This window comes from Mus caroli, chromosome 4, assembly GCF_900094665.2.
Source record: "Mus caroli chromosome 4, CAROLI_EIJ_v1.1, whole genome shotgun sequence".
NCBI classification, from domain to species: Eukaryota; Metazoa; Chordata; class Mammalia; order Rodentia; family Muridae; genus Mus; species Mus caroli.
The window spans coordinates 62,509-72,231 of NC_034573.1; the positions used below are offsets into that span (position 1 = coordinate 62,509).

General features: G+C 40.3%; 1 protein-coding gene across 1 annotated transcript in view; it reads left to right on the forward strand.

The window, feature by feature from the left end:
- The window catches only part of Tgs1 (trimethylguanosine synthase 1), a 41,699-nt gene that overhangs the window by 29,070 nt on the left and 2,906 nt on the right, over positions 1 to 9,723 (forward strand). Inside the window, exons 11-12 of the mRNA XM_021159873.2 lie at positions 722 to 938; positions 1,806 to 1,884. Of these exons, the coding sequence (XP_021015532.1) occupies positions 722 to 938; positions 1,806 to 1,884 (296 nt within the window). The remainder of the gene's footprint in view (positions 1 to 721; positions 939 to 1,805; positions 1,885 to 9,723) is intronic.

Here is a 9,723-nt window from a genome sequence, read left to right on the forward strand (position 1 = left end):
CAGGGCTTATGTAGCTTGGCACACATTTGGTAAAGAAATGTATAATTGTGTCCTAAAGGAAGGCTAGTACCATGTTCTTATTGTTAACTCCCTCTGTAGCAGCAGTTCTCAGCCTGTAGGTTTTGAACTTAATGGAGTCAATCAGATATCCTGCATATATCTGATACTTACATTCTAATGCATAACAGCAAAGTTACAGTTATGAAATTGCAGCAAAATGTTATGGTTGGGGCTCACAACAGCATGCAGAACTGTTTTTAAAGGATTGCTGTGTTAGGAAGACTGAGAACCACTGCTCTCTAGTTCTTGGTGTCATTTCATTGCTAGACCCTGAGAAGAAAAGGAAGCAAGTAGCTAACACTTGCTAACACTGCCTCTTCCTGGTGCTATGATACCATAATCTGTACCCTGACAGCATGTAGGATTAGGAGCAATGACTCATTTTAAGGAAATTAGTCTTTTCTGAAAGCCAGCATTTAGCTCTACATGCAAGTAGTAGCATTTGTAAGCATTCAGTGCTTTAACTGTAAATAGCTGCCGCCACCCCCTCCCCTCAAAGGCCATTTACACTTTGGGAGATGACTGGACAAAACAATATGGAAATCTGTTCTTTAGATAATGTTTTCTTGGTACAACTATATGTGAGCCTTTTTAATTTAAATAAATTTTAACTAAAATTGTATTTGTGTGTCTCATTGTCAACTTGTTTTTCTATTTTTAGTGATCGCTATTGATATCGACCCTGTTAAAATTGATCTTGCTCGGAATAATGCTGAAGTTTATGGGATAGCAGATAAGATAGAGTTTATCTGTGGAGATTTCCTGCTCTTGGCTCCATGTTTAAAAGCTGATGTTGTGTTCCTAAGTCCACCTTGGGGAGGGCCAGATTATGCTACTGCAGAGATCTTCGACATTAGGACAATGATGTCTCCTGATGGATATCCTTTGGAAGTCCTAATAGTTTTATGTAAATGCTTGCAAAGAGGAAAGTAGTGGCTCTGTGTGTGTGTGCGCACGCGCACGTGTTTGCGTGTGTAGGAAGTCAGTATAAAGAAAAAGTATAAGCTAATCACATTTGATAAATCCCATTATAATTTACACAAAAAACAATATACAGCCTTCCAACTGGCTCAACTATTAAACACTTGCTGCACTAAGCTGGCAACCAGAAATTGAGTCCCAGAACCCATGTAAAGGTGCGAGTAGAGAGTTATCCTCTGGTACACCCAGAAGTTGCTTGTCTACACACTGTAACAGTAATAACAAAAACTTTACAAGCAACTGTGACAAGTCTGTGTTGGGTGTTCAGTAGGTGTACTATCTATAGCTGCATCTAGACCTTTGTTACTATTTAATTTTGCTGTTATAAAGCAAGAGATCAGCCATAGTTCCTGTGGAATGAAGAAAAGAAAGTGGGTTCCTAGAGTTTTATGAAATGGTTGACAGGATGGCTGCTGATTCATGATACATGAGTTCATGCTGCACAGCCAAATGCCCAAGATACACAGATCTTACAGTGCTACGGAACTTGCATTGAGAATAAACAGATGTATTTATTATTTGGGATTAGTAGATACCTCAGGTCTCTGGGTAATGATCTTCACCTCACAGTGCCTTATACTAAAGCAGCTACATCCTTTAACCTACCAGGGTGCTGCTGTTGCTGGATTCCAAATCACAGATCTGATGTTTTGGATTTTAAATATGTACCTTTTTGTTGCTTACAAAAATGTACTTGGTTAGTGACAAGTAATGAGCATCTCTTCACTCAGAAATTTAACTTCTTATCCTTAACTGTTCTTCACCTTTGAAATTTTCAGGCTTTCCCAGAAGATCACTAATAATATTGTTTATTTTCTTCCAAGAAATGCTGATATTGACCAGGTAAGCCATTACTAAGGAAATTCTGTAGAACCTGCTGTGAGAAGTCCCTAACTGATGTCTTACATCCCTCCACCACCACAGCTCCTGAGAAGGAGATGATATCACTAGGGTTTTATGAAGATGGATTGACAGGATGACCAGTTATGTCATGTTACAGGTGCTGCATAGCAACCATCCAAGGCCTGCCTTTCTGTATTTTGGAAAATAGTAACTCAGTTAAAGAGACAAGATCTTAGGAAGGTGTAGAGGTTCATAATTCCAGCACTGGGGCAGAAACAGGAGGGTTCCTGTGAGTAGCAAGGAGAAAAAAAGAAGGAAGCAAGTGTCCTTTAGCTTAAACAGGGACAGTCTCACTGTCCTCACATCTCTTGTTCTTTTACTGGAACACCTGTTGACATCATGCTGGCCCTCTGTGTGGTTTTAGTGTGTAAGACTTTACTTTTTCCTTCCTAATCTCCTCAGTCTGTCCCTTCAACTCATGTCTATTCATTCCTTATAAAGTTAGGTGTATGTATTTTACCTTTGTTTTCTCTGTCTTATCTAAGAGTCTCATAGTTTTAGTTGAATAGATTTCTCCAACCACTGGCCCACTAAGGATAATGCTGACCTACTAAGAAAAATTGACTGGTATATTTTCTGGGGTGAGGCCCAAGCATAAATTGTTCTAGCTTTCCAAGTAGTTCTAGTGTGCTCCATAGTTGAGATTCTCTGGGTTATAAAAGGAGTACATGAAAAGCTAGCACTTAGACTGAAGTAGAGGAAATGTAAACTCTGGCTTCCCTTCTGTCATCTATTTATAATCTACTTGTCGCAGCGTTAAGTTTCCCAAGACAGTGTATGTGAATGTCACTTGCATTCTTTGGAGCTTCGAGTTTCCAACATCAGCCTTCACGTTGAACCTATTCCTTGTGTAACTACTTTCTAGACTTAGGCACCCACGATACTCCAAAGTGTCTCCTAAGAGGCTGTATGATCTGTGTAGTCCTAGTACATGCACACAAACTCACTTGGGTATTTTGTAGCAATGGGAAACACACACACACACACTCGCTTGCGCGCCCTCCCCTAATAGGGTTTTCCATGTCCTGATTGTAGACCAGGCTGGCCTCAAACTCAGAGATCCACCTGCCTACCTGCCTGTACTTCTCAGAATTGATATTAAAGGTGTGTGCCATCATTGCCTGGCTAGAAGCCACATTTTAGTATGAAAATTTAGTGATTAAATTTCTTTTGACACAAAGAAAAATTAGCTTGCTTTTTACTTTTGTTTTTGTGCTTAAAACTTGTCAGAATTAGACTTGTAGGAACTGGGGAGATGGTTCATTTGGTAAACAAAGGAAGACACCTGCTATCAACCTCTGGCCTCCACACAGCATGTACCCCACTCCCTTGTGCCCCACTTGTATGTGAGTACTCATTTAAACACAAGCACACAGTACTAAACTGCCTAGGTCCTTTGTGTTTTCTGCCTCTAGGGGGAGTAGTGAGGCTAGAAAATGATAAAGGAAATGGCTTGGTATGAAATGTAGATGGAATGAACTGCAATGGGAAGTCACTTTTTTTAGAGAGAGAAAATATATCTGTGTGAGGTTTTTAAAATGAAGAAAGATTGAGTAATAAAAGCTTGAAAGAGTGTGAAGAGTTGTGTATGATCCTGCTGTGTGAATCCAGGCTACGTTTTTCCATCGACGTCTCTTTAGCAGACGAGGTTGTGCTGTGTCCTACTGGCTGCCAAGCTGAGCATGAACGTAGAGCCTGCCGTAGGGATTGTTTGCGTAGGAGATGGTACCCATTGATTTCTTTTTTCTTAGCCGGGGAAATCTTTTTCTGGGTTTCCTATTTCCTTGACCTCTCGTTCCCTTTTCTTTGTGGAGTCATTCTAGATCATGCGTCCTTTGCTATCATACACTCACTGTAAAACCAGAACTAATTTGTTCAAAGCATCTTTTTGTGAGAGGCTCTGTGGAAATAGGCATCTATGAAAACCACAGAAACCCAGGGCCTTGGGTCTGATGCAGAGAGACCACTGTTTGAATTGTGTCTTGCTGCTGCTGCTTCTTGTTCCCTGCTGTTTGCCTTCATTTCTCTCCCTTAAGTCTCAAGCCCAGGCAGCACTGGCTTTGCAGTCACCACGCTTGGCAAACATGAAAACTTCGTTTAAAGGTGTAAGCCTATGTAGTAGAGAGGGATGCCTCTCAATATCTTAGTTATCTAACGAGAGCTGCATGCAGCAGGTTCAGATACCGTTTGTATTTGAAATCTGTGTGTGAGAGCATGAGATAATGAGAACAGGCCCCTCAGCCCTTGTGGTGTAGTAACTCCTTGTCTTCATTTGCTTTCAAAACCACACAAAACATATAACTGCAGCACTTAGACTCTTCAGTTCAGATTAAGCACTTAGATCATGTTCATGCTGGTTCACATAACAGGGTAACACTGAGCAGCCGCCCTACAGTTGTGTTAGAGTAAACGTGGTGGCTGGAGAGGAGGCCCAGCAACTAAGAGCACTGGCTGCTCTTTAGGAGCTAGGCTTTAATTCCCAGCACCCACATGCTCACAACAGGGTATAATACCCTCTTCTGGCCTCTGCAGGTACTGCATATTCATTCACAGGTACACAGACATTTGTGCAGAATACTAATCCATACACATAAAAATAAGATACACCTGTAGCCATCCACCAGACAACTCCTGACCCTTCTCTAGGATAACCCCACCCTCCATAGCTCTTTAGGATGTATATCCTGATAATACCTATTTTATTTCAAACATCTGTATTCTCTTTGGCTTTTAAAGTTCCTTCTATAGGAGGCTGAAAGTATAGCTAAGTGGTAGATTGTATTAGTATGTATAAGGCCCTGGGCTCAATCCATAGTATCAAAACTAAATTCTATTCCATATGTAGTTCAGGGGATGGATGGCTGCTAATTACTGAGCTACATCATCACCTCCTGCTATATAGGTAGGAAGATAGGGAAAGAATAAGGATGGTTTTGAAAATATTCCTAATGGTTTGTTTGGTTGGTTTTTTTAACTATGTCTGAATATATGGAATGTAGATGGGTGGCACACAGAGGCCAGAAGAGGGCACCAGATCCCTTAGAACTGGGGTTACAGATGTGAGCCACCCAACATAGGTGCTGGAATCAAACTCAAGATCATAAGTGCTTTTAACCTCTGAGCCACTTCTTCAGGCCTGAAAACATTAAAAACAAAAACAAAAAAACCTTGCTGTGTAGAATCTAGTACTATGTATCTGAACAACTAGAACTATTAACCAATAAAAGAGCCTTTAAATGATACTGCTAAGTGGTAAATACTTACCTAAATTCAGTTTATTAGCATTTTTTGAAGTGAAAATTTAGTTTCTAAATGTTAGAATTAATGAAAGATTATAACAAAATATTCTGATTTAAACTAATAGTAGAAATATATTTTAAAACTATTCATGTGGTGAAGTCATTCCAGCAGGTGGAAGACTCTTTCCTACTCCAGCTCCAGAAACATAAAAGAGAGCTAAAGGTGGGGTTGGTGTGTGGAGAGACTGTGGACTTGAGACAGTTGAACTTGAAAATAACTAGCCTTGCAACTTGGAGTACACAGGCGTTCACTCCTCCTTCTGAAATAGCTGCCACATTGTAGATGTATACAGTATGCCAGCTGGGTGGGTAGTGCTCCTAGGGTTCATAAGGAGAGTCTTCTGCCCATTTTACTAGATTATTCCAACACTGTAGAATATGCATGTAAGGTCATCAGCCTGAGGAAGTTTAGTGATTTGCCCAGTCATTCTGCCACACAGTGGCAGAGCCAGCACCTCAGCAACTTGCTGCATTCCATGGAATATTTACTGCTGAGAAATACAAAATTCACTACATACCTCAATAATTGTTTACCATGAGATTGGCGGTGATAATTAGAAACTGATTAGGATAGGGTGAGCAAAAGAAATTATATAAAAGAATTTCTGGGTTTTCAGAATGTCTCCCCAGGTAAAAACACTTACTGCCTACCCTGACAACCTGAGTTTAATGTCCTGAACCCACATGGTGGAAGAAAAAAAAACTTCCCCAAGTTGCCCTCTTGACTACCACACATACATGGTAGTCCACATGCTCTCACACAAGTAATAACTGATGTACTTTAAATTTGAGAACCTGTAAATCAGTTCTAGTCAGTTCTGCTTGATTTAAAAAAAAAGAAGAAGAAGAAGAAGACAATAAATAGAATGCTACGAGTTAGGACCAAGTAGCATTTGTTGCTGGGCCTTACCAGGTGTCTAGATCAACTATTCTTGTGCAGATAGAGAACTGTGTCATCTTTATTAGCCCTCTTATCTTTGAATTTGAATTCATCAAGCCCTTTCTTTATCTTGTGAATTTCCTGCTAGACAGTTAGATCAGTGTTGTGCATCCCTGCACTATATATGTGATCTTTCTCCAGAAAGACACTGAAACAGAAGGGCCTCCAAAAACATCAGGATTCCCAATAGTTGCCTGTGTTATTCATTGTGTAAGTTTTAAACTCAAGAACCACCTTTTGTGTATCTAGGATCACATTGTCGTAGCTAGTAAGGGACAAAGCTGCAGAGCTGGGTACCAGTCACCTAGAAATCAAAGATTTGTTTAAGTGTAGAATTTTCATTCCTGTTTATCATGTGCAGGAAAATGGAGCTGATTAAGTTTGAATGTTGCCTAGTTATCCACAGATAAAATGTTTTCATCTTTGACTACCCCGCCCCCTCCCGCTTCTGGTCTTAGGTTGTTACTAGTTAGATGTAACAAAGGGACAACCACTACTAACGAGGAAGGCCCTGGTTTGGCCCTTCTTCTGCCTGTGGATTCTGATCTGAAAATGAAGGTGCTTGTCACAGTCACCTATATCACTAGTCTCTGGTAATGCTAGAGGTCAAGCCCAAGCCTCACACACAAATTTTTTTATAGTAGTTCATTTATGAAAGTTAGTATTTGATTTTTAAATCTGTCTTCACATCATTCATCTTCAGTTGTCTTCAGTTTGATCTTTTTTCTCATTTCTCCTTTCCTAGTATTGCCTCAAATAAGATTTCAGTGATGGAAACTCAGTCCTTAGCTCTAATTGTAGCCCAAAATAATTGTTGATGTTTTTAAGTGTACATGAGGATGACCCAGAAGGGCAGAGATTATGCACATATGTACAGATGCCTGTGGAGGTCAGAAGAGGACATAGGATCCTTCGGAACTGGAGTTACAGGTGGTTGTGAGCTGCTCTGTGTGCTGGAAACTGGACTGTTGTCTTGTGGTTCTCTCTACTGCCCTTGGCATTGCTGTCGATCATGCTAACGTTTAGGTGTTGTTCATTCACCACCTCCTGTCCTCCCCATCTTGCCTGACTTTACTGGATGTTCTCTCTTCTCAATGCATTACACCTTCAAAAGTGAGGAACATTTGTCAGTTAAACCTGCTACTGGAAAAAGGTCAGCTCAAACTTGACATCATTACTTTGCTTGAATCACAGTATTCATTTATAAATTTAGTTCATGGCTCATTTAATTTTTAATGTATATGTGGTTGAAAAAGCAAGATAGTCTAAGGTTCGAAATTTTAATCAGAACACTTGAAAAGAGCATGTTAACTTAGATTTTCTTTCTCTATACTGGGTAGGTTAGTTTTTCCATTCTGTGCCTGCAGATAGACCTGGTGCTGGGAACATACCTAAGTTCTGTGACCATGAGCATTCCTGAAGGCAAATACTGTGTCTGGCTCTGTCTTGTGCTCCACTCTACTCCCAGTTAGTAATTGTTGAGTAATGATTTAGGAACTCTTGCTCTTAACTAGTCCGGAGTTCCCTCATGTAAGAACCCTGAAAAGTTCAGAGAAAAAAGCACTACTTAACTTGAGATTACTATTTATGGTTATAAGAAATAATTATTTTAGTCTCTTTAATTTTGGAGGGAGGGTTGAAAATGTAACTTCCTTGAACAACTTGTTTTGTTTTAGTTGTGTGTGACCCTGGAGCTCCTGGAGACGCCATCGTCTCCATGCCTGAGGTGTTATAGATGCTACACTATTACTCTCTGATTTTCAAGCCAATTCTCTTAGGACCCAGATCACCAGACACGTGCAGTGAATGCTTTTCCCCACAGAATCCTCCATCTGGCCTTTTAAAAATCATAGCCATGTTGGCCTGAAGCTCTCAGTGTTCCTCCTTCCTCGGCCGCCTAAAGATTGGGACTGTAGTTATGCACCACCACACCCGGCTTTGTTTTTCTTTCAAGAACAGTTCATGCAGATCTGGAGATATAGCTCAAGGGTAGAGTGTTTGCCTAGCATGTGTAGAGCTCAGAATTATGTCTGCTGGGCTGCAGTGGTTATGAAGGGAGGTGTATATCATAGAATGACCTATTTTTATATCAGAGTTGTTTTCTAACAGGAAGGTGAAATAATAACTTTAAAGTATGCTCACCAGTAAAACCCAGTCATTTTTCTCAACCTCCACCAAGTGTCTGTGGTGTATAGTGTGCTGAGATCAAATCCTGTCAGCCTTTGAATCCAGACTATACTGAGAACCTTTCTTTACAAAATACACAACTTGAGTTTTGCCAATGGTAGTTAACATGGCATAATTTATACCTTCTCACAGAACTTGGGGCTCCCCTTCTACTACTTTGACTCCTGTCTGGGCCTGTCCACTTTATTCCCCAATTCCTGAATCTTACCAATCTGGTAATGTCATCTCTGATATATAAGAGTGTGGAGAAGATCAGTAAATCTCCTAAAATGTTGGGTGCTGGGTGGAAATGCACCTGTGTAAGAACTTAGCGTTCTTATTTGCTGGTTTGAACTGTGACAAAAACCAGTGCAAGTATTATGAAAGCAAAAGGCTCTTTAGCAGCTAAGTATTCCTATTGGCCAGTTATTTGATTAGCATTTTTAATATTAACTCTGAAAGAGTGAATGCTTTTAACTCCTTGAGTCAATAGCTATATTTTGTAGACTTCAAAGTCACTGATACAGACACAAACATAAATATATTTAAGAATCAAAATAACACAAAAGAACAATGGGTAGAAGAAGTAATTAAAGATAGAGAACACAAAAGAGATAATTAGAAAAGTGTCACCTACCGGGCAGTGGTGGCGCACGCCTTTAATCCCAGCACTTGGGAGGCACAGGCAGGCGAATTTCTGAGTTCGAGGCCAGCCTGGTCTACAAAGTGACTTCCAGGACAGCCAGGGCTACACAGAGAAACCCTGTCTCGAGAAAAAAAAAAAAGAAAGAAAGAAAGAAAAGTGTCACCTCTACTCAAAACCCAGTAAATATTGTTGAGCAATTAAGAGAGTAGAAGGAAGATGATAACATGAACAAGAAAAGAGTTCTTAGGAGTAGGTGATGGTACTCTGTATGTGAAGGTGCCTGCCACCAAGCCTGACCACACCTAAGTTCAATTCCTGTTTACCACATGGTGGGAAGAGGAAAGAGCTGACCCACACAAGTTGGCCAGCCTCTGGCCTCCACATACAAAGAAAACAACTAGATGGTGATGGTGATGATAAGCTTCTTAGGAAAGTGCATTCTTAAATGTCTGTCCTAAATAGACATTGCAGTTTTCATCCATTTTCTCTTCTTCTTTAGTTTGTCGCATTGGAGACATAGCATCTTTAGAATGCATAGCATAGTGATATGACTCATGTCAAAGGAGTCCAAAGGAAGTGTTTCTATTAAAAAATACTTGGCAAGAAGCAGTGAATGAGGTGCTTCTTTATATGAAGGACTTACATAAAGTCTTCCTCTGTTGATGGTATAGGTTAGGGATGGGGTCTTCCTCTGTTGATGGTATAGGTTAGGGATGGGGTCTTCCTCT